This window comes from Marmota monax, unplaced genomic scaffold (genome assembly GCF_021218885.2).
Source record: "Marmota monax isolate L192 unplaced genomic scaffold, Marmota_monax_Labrador192_F-V1.1 WCK01_AAM20220418_F8-fsc00319, whole genome shotgun sequence".
Taxonomy (NCBI): domain Eukaryota; kingdom Metazoa; phylum Chordata; class Mammalia; order Rodentia; family Sciuridae; genus Marmota; species Marmota monax.
Window position 1 is genome coordinate 1,069,730 of NW_026692103.1, and position 19,066 is coordinate 1,088,795.

At 43.7% G+C, this 19,066-nt stretch overlaps 1 protein-coding gene and 1 long non-coding RNA gene across 9 annotated transcripts in view; one reads left to right on the forward strand and one right to left on the reverse strand.

The window, feature by feature from the left end:
- Positions 1 to 18,144, forward strand: part of Tanc2 (tetratricopeptide repeat, ankyrin repeat and coiled-coil containing 2) — a 467,438-nt gene extending 449,294 nt beyond the window's left edge. For 6 of the 8 annotated variants that reach the window (XM_046460981.2, XM_046460989.2, XM_058584913.1 and 3 more), the window contains 7 exons: positions 1,966 to 2,141; positions 2,293 to 2,425; positions 2,960 to 2,989; positions 3,822 to 3,913; positions 5,700 to 5,846; positions 8,320 to 8,420; positions 10,410 to 18,144. In XM_046460981.2, the coding sequence (XP_046316937.1) occupies positions 1,966 to 2,141; positions 2,293 to 2,425; positions 2,960 to 2,989; positions 3,822 to 3,913; positions 5,700 to 5,846; positions 8,320 to 8,420; positions 10,410 to 12,363 (2,633 nt within the window). In that variant the 3' untranslated portion in view covers positions 12,364 to 18,144. The remainder of the gene's footprint in view (positions 1 to 1,965; positions 2,142 to 2,292; positions 2,426 to 2,959; positions 2,990 to 3,821; positions 3,914 to 5,699; positions 5,847 to 8,319; positions 8,421 to 10,409) is intronic. The other 2 variants (XM_046460997.2, XM_046460959.2) reach the window with 1 other exon arrangement.
- LOC124104228 (uncharacterized) lies at positions 1,650 to 10,872 on the reverse strand. The gene is made up of 3 exons (XR_006855385.2): positions 10,766 to 10,872; positions 4,406 to 4,581; positions 1,650 to 2,416 (listed from the first exon to the last, which is right to left on the reverse strand). It is a non-coding gene; the product is annotated as an uncharacterized LOC124104228 (long non-coding RNA).
- Positions 18,145 to 19,066: the final 922 nt, after the last annotated feature.

Below are 19,066 nucleotides of genomic sequence, written 5' to 3' on the forward strand. Positions count from 1 at the left end.
AATCAATTTATCTATAATATTCATCCAAAATCTTCTTATCCTTCTGCTTTTTCCACCACTGGAGATGCTGTCCAGAGAACTTACAGATGTTATAGCTGAGAAAACTTTTTGGAGTTTCAAGTTCATTCCATGTTCACTCTAGAGTCAGTGTTTTAATTGCAGACTATACCATTATGAAAAGATAAACCCATGCATAAAGGGCTTTCATCCCATTTGGAGGTTTAGTGCCTTCCAGTTTTTCATCATACTATGGGAAACCACAAGTTGGCTGACATCTAGGGATATAAAGGGTAGAGGCCAGATAACTGCTGAGTAGACCCTTAGCCTGACTGTGGCAGAGCCAAAACTTGAATTGACATCTGAATCCTGTCCAACTAAGGAGGCATCCTGAAAAAGTGTCCCATGTGCAGTAAGTTAAGTTGATCTCTAATTTAGTTAGTAAGTAGGACCTTCCATCTGTATGTAGAGATTGTCTTAGGTGCTCTTCAAAACTGTCAAGGAAATGATGGGTTCCCTGCCATCGAAGAGTTGCAGCCTAGGCCTAAGAACAAAATGTATATTGAACTGCAGACTAATTTTACATAACAGTGTGTAAAGGATGTTTGATCCTTACAGATGAAACTAGAAATGTTTGATACAGATGCAGAATATAAAAGGGATTAAGATGGTAGGTATGGGGTTATTGAAGATGGCTAACTGTTTAAACTCTGAGTGATTTCTTAATTATTTTTTAAAGTGACATGATGTTTTGCTATATGTAGTCATTGAAGAATGGCTAAATCAAACTACTTAACATTACTTTTACTTCACAATACTCATTTTTGTGGTGGAAATGCTTAAAATCTTCTGTCATCAATTTTCAGTTGTACAAAATATTGTTTTTAATTATAGTAACCATCATGTACAGTAACTGTCTTGAATTTATTCTTCCTGTGTAACTGAAAGTTTGTGTCCTTGTCCAATCTCTCTCTGATTGCTCCATCCCCCAGCCTCTGGGAAATATCATTTTACTCTATGTTTCTATGAACTGGGCTTTTTTAGATTAAATCCAGAATTTCTTTTGTGACCTGGGTTCAGTATCCTCCCATGAGTACATGGCCTCTACTTTTGTAGGGGGAATAAAGTGATAAACATGTATTGGGCTCCTATTTTATGAGAATCTCTCAAGCAGTTTACACTGTTAAAAATGGAAGACTTCCACTCATTTCAGAAAACATTCATTGAGAATTTTTATATGCAAATGGGACACATAAAAACAGATAAAAGAATATATTAAGCAGATTCAAAATATAAATTAATGACAGATTGTGAGAGCTTATTGGAGTCAGTGGGATTTGGAACAGTTTCTAGTAAATGGGTAGAAGTAAGGCAAGTTATGGGAAAAGTGAAGTATTTAACCCATAGGAGCAACCTAACCAAAGGTGAGGATTCAGGAGCATCTATGGGAGGAGATTCTAGAGGCAATGAGCACATCCATTTGACCAAAGTAGAAGATTCCCACAGGAGAATAATGAAACTTACTGATAGAGACTAAGCTTGGGAATAGACTGTAGAACACTTAAAATACCTAGTAAAACTACTGGGCTCTATTATATTGGCAGCTTATCAGATAAATTTTTTTTTAAGAGAGAGAGAGACAGAGAGAGAGAGAATTTTTTAATATTTATTTTTTAGTTTTCGGTAGACACAACATCTTTATTTTATTTTTTTAATGTGGTGCTGAGGATCAAACCCAGCGCCCCATGCATGCCAGGCGAGCGCACTACTGCTTGGGACATCCCCAGTCCCAAGATCAATTTTCAATAGTTTTATTGAGATATAACTGATATATTAGTGTCAATATTAAAATGAAACATCCAAAAACAAAAGGTGTTCTTTGGCAGTGTTTATATCTTAAGTACTAGTTTTCCATCTGCTATGAATTTTCATGTTTCCTCAGTCCTATATTATCACTTGCTCCTATAGGTGCCTCTATTGCTTTAATGGACAAAGAAGGATTGACAGCCCTCAGCTGGGCTTGTTTGAAGGGTCATCTCTCAGTAGTACGTTCTCTGGTGGATAATGGAGCTGCCACAGACCATGCCGACAAGAATGGCCGCACCCCACTGGACTTGGCAGCTTTCTATGGTGATGCTGAGGTGGTGAGTGTCTTCACACTAGCCTCAGGACAGTAGGAATAGGGAAGATTCTCCATTGTGATACTGTCTTGAGATTAAAGGTGAAGTAACAATTTAGTGGTCCACGTTGAACCCTTGCTCCTCTGTTAACTGTTTTGCTTGATCCATCTTCTAGGTCCAGTTCCTGGTGGATCATGGAGCCATGATTGAGCATGTTGACTACAGTGGGATGCGCCCTCTGGATAGGGCAGTTGGGTGCCGGAACACTTCTGTTGTTGTCACTCTCCTGAAGAAAGGAGCTAAAATAGGTAGGAGAAAGAAAGATGGCATTGGCCATCTGTGCCGAGGGGCCAGACTGGTCCAGTGGCCTGGCTGCCCTGGGTATTTGGTGTAAATATAGCTTCCCTTCTGCCCTGGCCCAGTTATTGCCCAAATGAACAGAAAAGTTGCTGAGCCATGATCTGTAGTTCCCTGTGTCCAGAGTTTCATGGTTCTCTGCCATGCCCCTAGAAACCTTAGCCAAAAGAAAGCCCTGACCTTAAGCTTAAGCATAGCTTAGTGCTCCCTCTGTACTAGCCCACCCTGTGAGCATCCTGGATCCCTGCAGCGCCATGAGCCTTTGCTTTCCCTTGCTCTGTATGTGCTTCAGACTCTCAAGCCCCTGCTGCTGCTGTCCCAGCTGCTCCCCTCCCCACAGAACTGTAGACAAGGGTTGGCTGATGTGCTGGCTTTTTTGCTGCCTGCCTCTCACTGCTGCTTTTTCCTTCTTTTTTTTTTTTTTTCACCTTCATCCATTTTTTTTTTCCTCTCCTACAACTTTTTGTTTTCTCCTTTCTTTGAAGGTTGTCAGACGTTACCGAGTCGCCCACGAGGTATATTTCACCGCTGTCAGCATCAGGCGTGGTCTGATGGCTTGGTCAGCTTTGCCTTCTCCTCTTTGATTTTAGCCTGCATGAGTTCCCTACACCTCTAATCTTTTAATTTACTTCACCTTAAAAGAAGATTTTTTTAAAAATGACTGTTGTAGAGAATAACTTGAACTTTTGATAACTAACCCTGTAAAATTTAGTTCGTAAATAATTCAGGCATCTGTAAACTAATAATTTAACCTTTTCTTCTTTTTGTGGGTAAAGTAGTCCTCAGCAATGTTGGTTTGTTTCGTGTTTGTTTGATATTCAAACTGTGCTCCTGGTTCAAAGTGAATTTCTGGGAGTCCTTTCTGCTACTTATAAATTAAGGGAGCCTTTAGAGTCTTCAGTGGTTTCCCTTCTCTGAAGTACATATTTAAAAAGCAAGAGTCTAAACACCTGGGACTTTTGAGTCCTGGATCAAAAATAAATTAACCTTCTTGGATTTCTCAAACCTTGTGGTAACTTTAATGTAAACCCTTTCTCCTAATTTCCTGATCTAAATAATTCCAAACGACACCATTGTATACTCATAAGAACATGCAGGCTTTGCTGCCCTTCTACGGTGCAAGCTTAGACAGTTCAGATATTCTTATTTTAAGGTGAATACAAATCCAATACAGCTTCTTGGCAGTGGGAGTCACTAAAATACTCCCAGGTCTAAAAGACAAGGTAATTATTGTGGAGCAAGTTGTTCTCTCAGCAGAAATTCCCCCGGGATATTTTTTTCACCTAGCTTCCTACCACCCTTACATTGTATGAGTTTTTTACCCATCATGCATCCTGTACACTACAGGTCCAGCCACATGGGCGATGGCTACCTCCAAACCAGACATCATGATCATCCTGTTGAGCAAGCTGATGGAAGAGGGGGACATGTTTTATAAGGTGAGGACAGGAGGAACAGTTTCCTCAAAATAGCCACTGTTATCTACACATAGAATCTTCCGAATCTTGGCAATTCTCATCTTTTATTAGAAGCAGAGATAGAATGTCATTCCTTGGTGATGGGTTCCTAAGTTGAGGATCTGGGATTTTGCCTTCCCAACAAGAAAGCAAGAGTAGCCCATACCTGCCTGCAGCTGATAAACCCAAAGCCCTGGTTCAACCTGGTCCCTAACAAGCAGTAACAGATTCTACGTGGAAGTTGCTAAGTGAGAAACTCATGAGACAAGTAAAAGAAAAATTACATAATATAGCTATTTCCAATCTACTGTTCTTAGCTTTCATGTTTAATATATACATAGATTTAAAAGTCTGTAGTAGAATAGCCCATCAGCATCCTTGAATAAAATAAGAAAACCAAGACAAATAGCAGTTAGAAGATTTGTTCAGTGTCACTGAATGACAACCAAAAATATGAAGTTTCTCTGTACTCACAATTTGAGTTGAAGTCTCTGTCCCCTAACATAAACATGGCCCATAGGAAGTTCCTTTAGAACATTCCATGCCAAAGTCATCTTGTGGTGTTTAAATTAGCTGGATCATCTTCTCGTAAAGATGAGTACAAACCAATCCCAGTTTTAGCAGTAGGAATCCCTGAGGCATCCCCAGGCCTAAAAGATGAGGAAACAATTGTAATCATATCATTCTTCCATCGTGTTAAAAGTGTTGAGTTCCTGAGAGTAGAATTCTATTTCCTGAGTACCTTTTGAGTGAGATTCATGATAATACAGGTCTTTCAGGAAGCTTAATCCCTGATGCAACCTTGATTTCACACTTCACAGAAGGTTCTCATTACTATAGGTGTTTTAGTTATGATCTCAGAAGGGCTTCACTGTTGAGAACATAAGCCCTGGTCATAGCATAATTTCTGGTTTTCCAAGGGCAAGGAGACCTAACTTCTAATGAAAATAGGCAGAGGTATTATTGTTCTTACACTGAATTCTACCTTGGAAGACTTCATATCTCTCCTAGCAAAAGGTGCTAAAGGGAAAATAAAAGATCAGGATCCCTGGGGAGTTGCAGCAGTACAGAGTAGAGAAAGGTAGGGGCCTCCTGCATCTCTTTCTGGGATCAGCTTACAAGTTTTCAGAAACAAAATGTAAGAAAAATTCAAGTCCCCTGTGGCCAGATCCCTAGGTCAGTCATAATCTTTCCTACAAAGTCAGATGGAATCACAGATTCTAAGCTTCACTTCCCTCCTACCACATTCCCCATGCCTTTTCCACCACTGATTGACATTAATTTCTGCCCTAAGATTAGAGGAAACAACAGCTGGACTCTCACATTCTATGTGAGGAAGAGAATATGCTCTCCTGGAGGGAAGCAAGGTAGAACATCAGATAGGAAAGAGAGTCTCCAGACAAGCCAGAAACCACAGGAGAAGCAATTACTGTGGAGTGTTTGTGACTAGGAAGTTAGGTTTGTCCCAGGCAGAGCAGTTCAAGAAAAATGAGTTTTGACATGAGCCAGGTCAGCCCTTTGGAATCCTGTTGGTAAGCTGGGGTCCAGGGCCTTTCATTTGCCAAGACTTTGTTTCTGTGTCTTGTAACTTGGGGGTCCACTACTTTTCCTTTCCTGTCAAGTGAGTCTCCTGTAGAGGAGTTGAGATCCTTCTGTTCTCACCATCAGGGTGTATGGGAGTGTCAACTTCTAGGAGCAGGAAGGATACAGAGATCAAATTTCCTCAGCTGCTCAGCAGACCAACAATGTGCTTTTCTACCCCTATTAGAAAGGTAAAGTAAAGGAGGCTGCCCAGCGCTACCAGTATGCTCTGAAGAAATTCCCTAGAGAAGGGTTTGGTGAGGACCTGAAAACCTTCCGGGAGCTAAAGGTGTCTCTCCTCCTCAACCTCTCTCGATGTCGCAGGAAAATGAATGTAAGTCCCTCTCATCCCCAACTCCTTTTTGCAGTCCAAGAAGTTGAAAGTTCATGCCACTCACTAGCTTGTACTAGGTCCCTGCAGTCCTGTCTGCCACAGAGCTTGGTTGTCCTTCACAGAACACTGACATTTGCAATTTGAAAGAAACAAAGCCAACAATCTGTATCCAGAAGTGGAGAAAGTGCTTTGGGCACTTTGTAGCATTCTGAATTTTCATATTTCCCACTAAAAATGATTGGAATATCATCATCCTCTTCCCTATCCGCCTAATCTATTTTCTGGTCTTTGGGAAAATGTGAGGGCAATAGTCATTAGAATTCCAGCTGCAGTTTGGTACCAATTGTAGTCATTCCCTTCCTTTCCTTCCCAGTCATCTAAGGAAAGGCTGGGAAGACAACTCAGGACCATAGACTTAAAGTTTTAATTTCTAAGGCTGTTCTTGAACTTTTTGCTTCTTTTCTTATCTTTTTATTCCAGCATACTGTGTCCCTTCTTGCTCTGAAAGGAATCTCTGAACTCTTCTGGCCCTTTCTCACCCTAATCATCCTTGGTCCTTCTTGCCTGCCTTACAGATACAGTCTCAAACACCCTCAGTCACTGCTTCCACGAATACAGACATTCCTGAGGCGAGATAACTCTCTGAGATACTCGGAATCACTAAGATCACGTCAGGAATTGCTGACATTCGCCAGCCTAGGGTCTCACTATTCCTCAGGAGATAGAAATAATCTAAGCCAAGCAGGAATGTAACCAGAAGCAAGATTTCAGCCTTAGTGGCAAGGAATCTGCTATCAATTTCAGAAAGATTATTTATGTATGTGACCTTTATGTCATCCACCCGAGTCCTAAAACCTGACAATGAAAAGAGCCCTGAGAACAAACATGGCTGTCACAGAGGACACAGTTACGACCTTCAAGGCAGAGTTGTCCCAGGGTGCTGAGAGAAGCAGGAACATGGATTAGATTCCTGCTGAGGGAAGATAGTGTCGGAGAGTCATCTTTGGGTGAAGGCAGCAAGGTTCCTCTGCTTGAGGTTTCTCCTGGGAAATGGAAGCAGCAGCCCCATGGGTTTTCTATGTCCTCAGCTAGTGAGAATGAGGCAAGGCTCAGAATTTGCTGCCAACCTTAGCTTCTTTCTTTCCCTAGCAAATAATCAAATTCTTAAAAGTACTCTCATATTCCCAGAAGTGATGATTATCCCAAAAGAAAAAATAAAAGAATGAGGTAGAAAACAGAGTAGGGATAGAACATGGCCCATATATGTTCATATACTTTCTCTAGCTCCATACTTGTTCAGAAAGTTAATAATTACCTCCCATGGGCCAACACTGGTGCTAAGCACCAGAAGTCTATCTTCTTCAGTAGAAAATTTCTCATTAATTTTTCAGAACATTTTTTACCTATGCCCCAGGGCCTTTGTACTGCCTAAAGCCTTGTTTTCTCCCTTAAGAATCATGAATGTAACCAGAGGCTACTGAGCTATACTATGGCTTTGACATTAAAGAAGAAAAGCCCTTCCCCTTTAGCTTAGTATTTAAGGGGATCTTAAAAACCATGGACTCTATTATAAACAATGCTTCTGCCTATTAGCATTGTCCCACCTGGTCCCCCCTGTTCCCAGGTGTTCTCAAAGAAAAGGCAGATTTCCGCCAGGGAGCCTCCAGTGTAGCCCAGACCCCAGTTACAGCCAGCATCCTCTCTTGTTTTATTTTTTTTATTTTAAATGTTTCCTAATCAAGAAACCAAGTAAGAGGAAGAACAATTTAGAGAAGCCTCTGTGAAATAGAAAGTACAATTTATTAGACACCTACTATGTGCTAGGAACTACATATAGCACTTGGATGCTTTATCATGCTCGATCCAACCTGTGGAGTTAAGTATGGGTGAGAAAATACACAGTACTCTCTGAGGAGTTATGATGCAAACCAGAGAACTGAGCCCAGGTTTGTCTGACATCCCTATACCATTTCCGTAGTCGGTACAGTTTGCCTTTACTCAGACCCCTTCCTCCTGGATTCCATAGGACACATTCTCACTCGTCTGTTAGGAAACCAAGGACTAGTGGGCACAGCAGGATGGTGTGGGTAAGATGAGGGGCCACCTGAGGTGGTAATGTCTTGCTGTTTGCCTCATAAGTATGTGTAACGAATTTAAGTTTCCAACTTCAGGAGCTTCACTGTGAAGGGTTGACATTTGGCTTCTGGGCTAAAAGGAATTTGGCTAGAAAGCAGAAAAAGGCCAGATTAAAAGTGTTGTAATACTCTGGGCCATAAAGTCCAGTGAACATTTGCAGGCACAAGGAAACTTTTAGTCTGTGGACCAGTGGCTAGAACCATGGCAGGCATGTCCAGAATCCCAGGTATTCCATCCAGAAATGTCAAAAAAATGTACATATAATTTGTTTTATTCCCAAGTTGTCTATTTTTTATATCTCTTCAATGACTCACTTGCACACCTATTGTAATGACAGGATTTTGGAATGGCGGAGGAATTTGCTACTAAGGCCCTGGAGCTGAAACCGAAATCTTATGAAGCTTACTATGCAAGAGCAAGGGCAAAACGCAGCAGCAGGTGAGGAAAGAGAGAGAGAGAAAGGGTGAAAAGCAAGAGGTCTCTTTTCTGAAAAGCTGGCCAAGGCAATGTAGGCCACCCTGGGGCATATGTACCCAAATATGTCTCTCCTTGAGGACTCTTAGGCCAGGCTTGGGGATGGCTCTGGTAGCAGCACTCAGCTCAAGATCAGCAAATCTTCTGGGATATGGAGACCAAAACCTTATTTTGGGAGAAAAGTAAAATGGTGAATGGCACTTTCCTCCAAGAAGCCTCTGCCATGTGTCACTTTTCAACCACAAATCAGAGAGCATAAAGAGACACTAATGATTTAAAGAGGAAATCACTTAATCAAAATATTCCACTGACCCTTTTAAAGGAAAAGCAGAGTGGATCACTAACTGACCATCACAGGCTCCTCTCTTCATAGACATTTCCGAAACCCCTGGTTTATTTGTCTTCCCTCTGAGGCTCTCCTCAAATCTGGTGGGCATCAACCTTTCTCCTCACCTAAAGCACCACCACTAACACACATACACACAGAGAGTCAGGAGGGCCAAGAGAAATATTGTCCTCAGTTCCTCATGCCCATCTACTGGATGGTCACTAGGTACTAAAAGCCTCCAGAAGGACCTAGAACCTGCCATCATTGTCCTTTGGATAACTTGTCACTGCCCTTGATGCCTCCTACCCAGCTCCCCACCATCTCTCAAATTCTGCATGGGAAAGAACTGCTTTGGGTTCACTGCTATGACCAGGCGGATATGATATGGCCATGAAAATCAAACCCAGACAGTCAAGCGATGATAGTGGCAGTGATATTCATCTTAACTAGCTAGTGTAACAAAGTTTTCACAGAAACTTTACTATTAAATTTTTTTCCCTTTGGTTTATTCCTTTCCCACAAGGCTAATCACTGCTACTCATTGCTTTGCCAGGCAGTGTTAATAGAGAGGATGGGAATGTCTCTTCAAAGTTCACTTTCTCATTGTAAATTGGAATCTGTTTGGGGTAAGCTCAGCTCCAACCTGATTTACCTATCAGCAAGCCTAATCCCTGCCAGCTTTGATGTAGCAGAATGAGACACAGCAGTGCTGTGGGATGAGGGGTAGAAAGGGCAGAGTACAGGGTTCTTGCTTAGAGCGGAACAGGCCTGAAATTTAAAGCCAAAATATTGAGAATATAAAAGAAAGTTTTCTGCTTGATCAGCAAGGTATTTTAATATTAGAGTTACTGTTTTGTTCCTAAGTTATTTGACAGTGACACTGTAAATGACAACTCAACCCTCATACTTCTGATGTGTATTTGGGCACCAAGATAATCTTTCTGAAAGGCCTGGCTGGACTGACACAGTGGGAACTTTTCTCCACTAACCCCAGAGAGGCCAGAAGGGAGATTGAGGATGAAAGGTCTAGGGAATCATTCCAGATTCTTTTTGAATGACAGCCTACTTGTTTCCTTCCTTACAAATCAAACTAGCCAGACATGGTGGTGCACTGAGGAAACTGAGATAGTAGGATCACAAGTTCAAGGCCAGCCTGGGCAACTTAGTGAAATCTTGTCTCAAAATAAAATTTAACCAGGTGTTGTGGTGCACACCTATAATCCTAGCAGCTTGGGAAGCTGAGGTAGGAGGATTGCAAGTTCAAAGCCAACTTCAACAAAAGCAAGGTGCTAAGCAACTCAGTGAGACCCTGTCTCTAAATAAAATATAAAATAGGGCTGGAGATGTGGCTCAGTGGTCAAATATCCCTGAGTCCAATCCCCAGTACAATAAATAAATCAATAAAATTTTTAAAACAGGCTAGGGATAGAGCTCAGTGGTAAGCGGGCCTGGGTTAACTTCCCAGTACCACAAAAAAAAAAAAAAAAATCTAACTAAACCAAATCACCCCAGACTTCTACAGATGCCACCAGAGTTTTCCAAAATAGTAACCATATTTTCAACTCTTGGTGATTCCTGTTGATTCAGAATAACTCCCATCCTTATGTTTGCGTTTTGTCAAGCAGACAGTTTGCAGCAGCCTTAGAGGACCTGAACGAGGCCATCAAGCTGTGTCCAAACAACCGCGAGATCCAGAGACTTCTGATGAGAGTGGAAGAGGAGTGTAGACAGATGCAGCAGCAGCAGCAGCCGCCTCCGCAGCAACCTCAGCAGCAGCTACCAGAAGAAACAGAACCTGAACCACAGAATGAAGATGTATACTCTGTACAAGATATATTCGAGGAGGAGTACCTGGAACAGGATGTAGAAAATGTTTCCATCGGCCTCCAGACAGAGGCTCGGCCCAGCCAGGGGCTCCCGATAATCCAGAGCCCACCCTCCTCTCCAGCCCATCGGGATTCAGCCTACATCTCTAGCTCACCTCTTGGCTCTCACCAGGTTTTTGACTTCCGGTCCAATAGTTCTGTAGGTTCTCCCACTAGACAGGGATATCAGTCCACCTCACCTGCTCTTTCTCCAACTCACCAGAATTCTCATTACAGGCCTAGTCCACCACATACTTCCCCAGCTCATCAGGGTGGATCTTATCGGTTTAGCCCCCCTCCTGTGGGAGGGCAGGGCAAAGAATACCCAAGCCCTCCCCCTTCCCCACTCCGCCGAGGCCCTCAGTATAGGGCCAGCCCTCCAGCTGAAAGCATGAGTGTCTATAGATCCCAATCTGGTTCACCCGTGCGCTATCAGCAGGAAACAAATGTTAGTCAGCTTCCTGGCAGACCAAAATCTCCATTATCCAAGATGGCCCAGCGTCCTTACCAGATGCCTCAGCTTCCTGTGGCAGTTCCCCAGCAAGGGCTCAGGCTCCAGCCTGCCAAGGCCCAGATTGTGAGAAGTAACCAGCCCAGCTCAGCAGTTCATTCAAGCACTGTCATCCCCACAGGAGCCTATGGCCAAGTCACCCATTCAATGGCCAGTAAATACCAGTCTTCACAAGGAGACATAGGAGTCAGTCAGAGCCGACTGGTTTATCAAGGGTCAATTGGGGGGATTGTAGGAGATGGGAGGCCTGTGCAGCATGTCCAAGCCAGCCTGAGTGCAGGTGCCATCTGTCAGCATGGAGGGTTGACCAAAGAAGATCTTCCACAACGACCTTCCTCAGCATATCGTGGTGGTATGAGATACAGCCAGACACCCCAGATTGGGCGTAGCCAATCAGCATCCTATTACCCAGTCTGTCACTCAAAACTAGATCTGGAGCGTTCCTCCAGCCAATTAGGTTCCCCTGATGTGTCACATTTAATCAGAAGACCTATCAGTGTCAACCCTAATGAAATCAAACCCCATCCACCAACTCCCAGGCCGCTGCTGCACTCCCAGAGCGTGGGCCTTCGCTTCTCTCCATCTAGCAATAGCATCTCATCCACCTCCAACCTAACTCCTACCTTCCGGCCTTCTTCCTCAATTCAGCAAATGGAAATCCCACTGAAACCGGCATATGATAGGTCATGTGATGAGCTGTCACCAGTGTCTCCCACTCAGGGAGGTTACCCCAGTGAGCCCACTCGATCCAGGACCACACCATTCATGGGGATCATAGATAAAACAGCCCGGACTCAACAGTACCCCCACCTTCACCAGCAGAATCGGACCTGGGCAGTGTCGTCAGTGGATACTGTTCTCAGTCCCACGTCTCCAGGCAGCCTGCCTCAGCCTGAGTCCTTCAGTCCACCGTCATCCATCAGCAACATTGCCTTTTATAACAAAACCAACAATGCACAGAATGGCCATTTGCTAGAGGACGATTATTATAGCCCCCATGGGATGCTGGCTAATGGGTCCCGTGGAGACCTGTTGGAGAGAGTCAGCCAGGCCTCCTCTTATCCTGATGTGAAGGTGGCTCGGACCCTACCTGTGGCTCAGGCATACCAGGACAACCTGTACAGGCAGTTGTCCCGGGACTCTCGACAAGGGCAGACATCCCCTATCAAACCAAAGAGACCATTTGTGGAGTCTAATGTTTAAAAGACATTTGTTGGAGTGAGACCCATATGTTTTCACTGCACATTTTCAGGCTTGGTTTCCACATTTGAGGTAGTTCTCTGGCTTAATTTCTCATGTAGTTTCTGTGTGGTGTTCAGAGATGGCAGCCCACATGCTGAAATTCTTTGCATGCAGCCGACTGGGAAGCTGGCCTCTGGTGAGCCAGAACTTTAGTTTCTCTGGTCTGTGCCCCAGCCACATGCTCTCTCCCTCTCTTCAGATGCCAACGAGGAGATTTTTGTGCCGTGTGCTTTAACCCAGGGAGATCAGACATACTGGTCAGCTTTTTCCAGGAGACAATCGCTTTCACTGATGTTCTTGTTGTATAAATGTCTTTTTTTCTTTTTTAAAAAGTAAGATGTTCTTGTTCGTTTTCTTCTAGGAACTTTAGAAAGAGTGTGATGCCCCTTTGCCTTTGCATTCTTATCCAGTGTTATCCAAATAGCCAGCCCCAGTGCATTTGTGTGCCATGGTCTCTTCCCCCAGGCTGTCAGCCAGCTCCGTGCAGTCATCAGATCTAGAATGTTCATTTGCATTATTACTGGTCTTCCTGTGGGGTAAAAGAATCAAGGAGGGAGAGAGAGAGAAGAAATAAGTCTGTTAAACTGGAAGAAAGGGACTGGGGATATACCTCAGAGGTGGAGACTTGCCTAGCATGCACAAGGCCCTGGGTGCAATCCCCAGCACTGCCAAAAAAAAGTCGGGGGGGGGGGTGTGCAAAATAATTATTTAAAATGTCACTACATTGGTTTTCTAAGAGGCATTTTAATCTACTGATCTGATTTTCCAGGGGTAGGGAAGGGAATAAACACACAAAGAGAGAGGGCGAGAAAAGAAAGATTGTTCTGAATTCTCGGTGAAATGCTATAGAAAGTCTGTGTTTAAAAAAGTCTACATTTTAGATCCTGAAACACTGAGCATTTGATTCTGCAAAAAGCGAGCTTCCTGAAGGTTGGCTGGTACAATAAGCCTTTTAGCTGTATCTTCACCTAGAGCCAGATTTTGTTCTGTTGGCCCTCTTTGTTCGAACCCAGATGGTGTTATGAGGAACTTGGTTCTTTGAGAAGCTAATTGGATTCTCTTGGGACTGTAAGATTGATTGCCAGGATTTCTACCCAGGGCCATTGCATTCCATGCCTATTGTTATCTAATTCCATTTTGAGATCTGTAGCTTCATTTTCTACTATTAGAGGAATTTTTTTCTTTTTCTAGGAGTGTTTATGGGGGTGATATTTAAAAATCATACACAGCAAAAAATGTTTCAGGGTGGAGACGGACCCCTTTTTGCCCTGTCTTCTAGCCCTGAGTTGGGGCACAACACAGATGGCAGGTTTCTGCTCTAGTCACTCTCTACACATCTTCTAGGTCTTGTGGTTGTTCGCTCACCTGACCTTTGAGTGATGGAGGCCACCATGAAATGGACAGCAATACCACTGTGACCAAAGCCTTAGCACAGTCCTGGCACTGGCTGCACTCAATTAAGAAACTCCACCCGACAAACTAACCTGCTGAAATTCAACAAAAGAGCATTAGTTCTCTGCTATTAGGAATCATTCTGCTCCTGTTAGTAAAGGGCTACAGAAAGAGCAGTTTCCTGAATAAAATCCAACTGTGACCAGACCTGTTTGTAGTTAAGTATTCAGAAAGGATCATTAAGACATGGGGAGCATAAAGCTGAGATCAGAAACATCTCTACTGACTAAGATCCTACCAAATAGATGGACCCCTGAGCCCCAAGTCCCAAGCCTGAACAGGCCAGGATTCACCTCTGTGTGCCGGAAGCAAACAATGGGGCCAACTGAAGACCCAGACACTTTTTCACCTGGTGTGTAAAGACTGCCTGCTACTCAACTAGACCTGGGTGGGCAGCAGTGGCCTCTACCCATCGATCTCTCTCCATCCCACATCGGGAAGATGAAGTGTGGGCTAAGGGTGTAGCTCAGTGGTAGAGTATTTGCCTAGCATGAGTCCCTGGGTTTGATTTCCAGCACCCCAAAAAGAGGAAAGAAGAAGATGAAGTGGTATCAGCCTGTAGCTAGGAACCTAGCAGCCTCAGGTGTCTTTTTGGCCAGGCCTCAGGCCTGTTGGTCTATTTGCATCTCATCCCATTTTAACCACCTCTTAGTGGGGAGCTGCTACATTTTGAAGAATTTCTTAGTCTATTAGAAAAGTGTCCCTGCTTATTAAACAACACATACCACCTGCACTTGTCTGTCCAGGTGGGGAGGCAAGTCATGATTTTACAGTTATGCCATTGATGCCACCTCTCCCCAGGGTCTCCTCTAGGTTTTCCAATACAAATAAAGAGATTCGGGGTCTACACCCTATCAGGCAAGAAATCTAAAATGTCAATAGTCAAAATGCAATTTCTATTTTAGCCATGCAAAAAGGTGTAGATATCACTTCTGGACTCCAGTTGTTTTTGATCAGAAAATGCCAACAGGAGTTAATTGGGGCAAGAGACAAGGTATTTCCTTGGAAGCAGACTGCCTGTGCCCTGTTTTGCTACTTCACTGCCATGGGATGATCTTAGTACTGTATTTTAGAGATACCCCTTCCACAGCAACAAACATTTGCCGAATTAATGTCTGGCTTCAGGTGGGAGGAAATGTTTCAAAGGAACCTGGTAAGTTCCATTCACCCAATTCACATCACTCCCTGAAATGGAGACAGAGGTGACAACTTCAGCTTATAGGTTTCTCACCAAATCATATGTTCCATTTGCCTAGAATCCTTGCACTAATGGGTTTCCATCACATCCTGTCTATAAATGGGTGCACTTTACTGTTTGAATTTGTAACTCTGATAAATACTGGATATTTAATTGTGAGTAGTGTCTTCATTAGAAATAAGCAGAATCGCTCTTGTCTTTTAGTGTATTTTTCAAGAAAAAAAAAACAAGGAAAAGAAAGAAATCAAGCAGTGGCTCACAACATTTATAGCACAAGAAATAACTGTTGTATATAAGCATCAAAAAGATTAAGAATTTTTAAATACAAAAAATATTTGCAGTGATTTTAAAGTGCTTTTCCAGCAATTTTCTTAGGGACTCCTGAGACATGGTTACTTTATTTACTGGATCAGTAAGGCACACAGTTAACAATTAAAAATTAATGTTTATTTACAAAGTAAAGGGAAAACCTGTGTAACATGAGAATTTGGCATGGACAAAATGGAGACCATTTTGTATCTGCTGTTGTATCTGTCTGGGTTGCAGATGTGCACTATTAAAGTCCCAAGTTAATAGAGCACAAACCCTTCTTGTTCCTCTCCCCTGCGCCCTCTTTTTAGATGTGTTTAGCTTAAACTTGATGGCTCAGGAAAACTCCATTAATTAGAATCGTGTATAGTCAATGTCCAGATATACAAGTTTGCCAATTTTGGTTAAGCCTGGATTATTAAACACTTTTACTAAATTATTATAAACAGAACAGCTTAGAGAAAGGTGTTCTCAGTCCTTATATTGTATAGTAGTTTATGAACCCCTCTAAATATTGGTATTTTTATATTCCAGAGATGTACCCAATAGAAAAATTAAAAATTAATTAGTGTCTAATTTAATATCCGTAAGTATTTTTCCTTGAGATTTAGTCACATACAGTGGATATGTGGATGTCACTTGTGCTTCACCATGCTTTACCACTAGGTGTCGCTGTGGCTCTGCACCACATTTGTCTGGTAGCAAAAAAAAAAAAAATGGCAGCATCCCCTCCTGAGGAGCCGCTTCCAGGGCAGCAGGCAGGCCCATAGATTCAGAGGTTCAGGAAGAAGGGAACACAGACCTGGAAGGGGTCTTCATGTATTCATGCCAGTTATAGCAAGACAGACAACACTATCTGCTTTGGACCTTCAGACAGACAGAGGCTGGGAGAAGGCCGGAGAGAGCTCCCTTGCTCTGGTGGATGGATGGGTATGCAGAGGACCTTTTTCTTCCCCCCTGAACATCCCTCCTCTCAGTTCCTCTCAGCCACCAACCTTTGTAACTCCAGAAGTGTTATAGTTGGGTGGTTTGATTCAAAGATAGTTATTTTTCTACTGCAGAAATGCCTTGGACAAAACCAGTTGCTCATTGAATCTTTGCCACAAAACGGAACATGCTCCCCCCAGGGGCAGGATGTGCCCACCCCTGTGCCCCATCTCCCACTGAGGCTCCCAGTGCTCAGCAGCCTCGCCCACCCCACCTGTGTGTCCTCAGGCTGCCCACTTCTCAAGAAGCAGACCTACAAAGGCAGCCTGCTGCAGCCTCCACGAAGAGGGCTGCTACCCTGCTGCATGCTTGCTGAGAGGTGAGGCTGCTTTTCTCTAGGAATTCCAGACCGACCATCTACCATGACTAACAACAATGAACAAAAGGGCTTAGGGGTAAGAGCTACCTACAAAGACGTGTCATGGAAACCTTCACCATGCAATGCCTTGAACTCAGCTCTGGCTGCTCCCAAGAAAAGGTGGCTGGCTGGGAGCCTGGACACAAGCACAATGGGGCTGGTGGAGCCACTGTGTGGAGCTACTTGAATTATCACTGGGTCTTCATCAACTCCTTTTATAATACAGACCACTCAAGGGCTGAAGTGTTGGTAACCTTCATTTCGGTGTCCAATGCCTCACAGCAGCTGAGCCACCCTGAGATGCTTGTGGCCACATGATTGCCACAGTCAGAGCTTTGAAAGTCAGTACCAAATGAATGCATAATTGGACACCAAAAATCAAGTGTTACTTTCATGTTTCCTCACCCCGTCATCTCATTTCCTCCTGCTGACTCTGTGATGCCTACACTAAGCTGACCAGTCAGGCTGTGGCTGGGTGCATATGGATGCAGGCCAGCATCGCTCTCGTTTTTTAAGATAGACCTACTCTGTGGACAGGAAGTGGCCTAGCTGCTTAGTTGTTGTAGCACCTACTGGCTGAATTTTTCTTTGCTAACCATTAACCAGGAAATTTGGCAAGGAGGACTCAACTCACTCCGTCAGTCCTCAGGACCAGAGTAAATTCTGCAAAATTCAGTACTTGAATGTACCTGCCTTACTGTGTACCAATTTACTGGGGTAAGAAAAGAGAGAGAGAGATGCTGGCTCCAGATCTCCACTCCATTCACAGATTATTTTGGAAATCCTGTAAGTCACACTTCCTGTTCTGGGTTTTTGTTGTTATTTACCTTTGGCTGATTCCTGCTGAGTGGGGCCAGTTCCTTGTCAGGCTCAGGGCAGGTGCCATTCTCAGGCATGGCCTCCTTTCCATCTAGCACAGCATCTGTATCTCTGTTCTGTCTCCTCCAAATCCAAGATGATTTTAATTAGTACAGACATGTACAGTCTACAATTAAAGAGTGATTTGTACTAATATGATTTTGATTCTTCCTCTTTGCTGTCCTTTCAAGACACTTGCTGGAAAAAGCTTTAATGCACTTAGTTTTCCTTTAGGTTTTCTATAACTCAGATGTAAAGGACTTTCTCTGTACAGTATATTATCCAATGCATGTTTGTTCTCTATCCTGATATATTGAACACCACACAGTCGTGAACTCGTGCAGTGGGGATGCCCCACACCCAGACGAGGCCTCTAGCCCCGTAATTAAGGAAGACACTTTCCTTTGCTGTACTTGCTTGAGCAGTTTTATTGTCTGTACATGTGAGCTATGTGAGATAGATGTGAAAAGTTCAAATGAATGCATTTTCCTGCCCCATGTATACAGAGCGTCATCTGTACAATGAGCTGTATGTATGAAAGCAAATGTACTTATTTATAAATGGTTAACACTTGGAAAAACTTGGTGTTGCGCTTTTCTCCTTCCATGATGCTCTCTCCAGGGAGTTGACTCCTAAGCTCACCTTTTCTGCCACTGCAGTGCTGAGGAGGCCACCCCCAAGGAAGAATTTGGCAGGTTAAGGCTAAGGCCAGATCCCTGGTGATTGCTTGTCTGTTGTGGGATGAGTCGCCCCTTCCTGCATCTGTTCACCTGTCAAGTTAGCACTCCTTGGAGTTGGACACTGACGGGCACTCAAGGGAACTGTGGACACTAAAAAACGGTACCTGGGCCTGCTCAGCAAAGGCTTACTTGCTTCATAGCAAGAGGGGTTCTCTTCAGCAGAGGCTGTGCCGAGGGAGCACTGCACCCTTACCCTCTTGCATTTTTCATGGTTGAAACTGCTCCCAACCACCTTCCCAAAATGCAAGAGTGCAGTGGGTTGCCAGCCCTGCTGTCAGGTTTAAAGATGGCAGGCCCAAGGATGGAGGGGCATCCTGCACCGTAGAGCCAAAGGCTAACTTGGTCAAAGCTAGAGGTCCATGGCTTCCAGGGGTTTTGTTTTTCCTTCAGAAATCTGACAGGACTTCCGATCCTCACCACATAAAGAGCTAGGCCACTGCCTTGTGAATGGAGAAGTTGCAGGTTTCTTAAACCTGGCTTCATAGCTTTAAAAAAATAATAATAATAAAAGTGGCCCTGCAGCCTTTCCTGCCTGACCACAACCTCTTTGTCTACTTCAGGGACGAGCAAAGAAAGAGACCACTTCTTCTAAACATCAGCTCATGCTAAACAAACATTCCTGCTGGGAACCTACATCCAGTTCCCAAACAACCGAAGCCTGGGGAAGCAGGAGAATTTCAGGCTGTGCACGGCCATCCCAGCCTGGACACCAGAATCGAAGAGAAGAAATGACTCTGGGAAGAACTACCTGCTCAGCCTGAA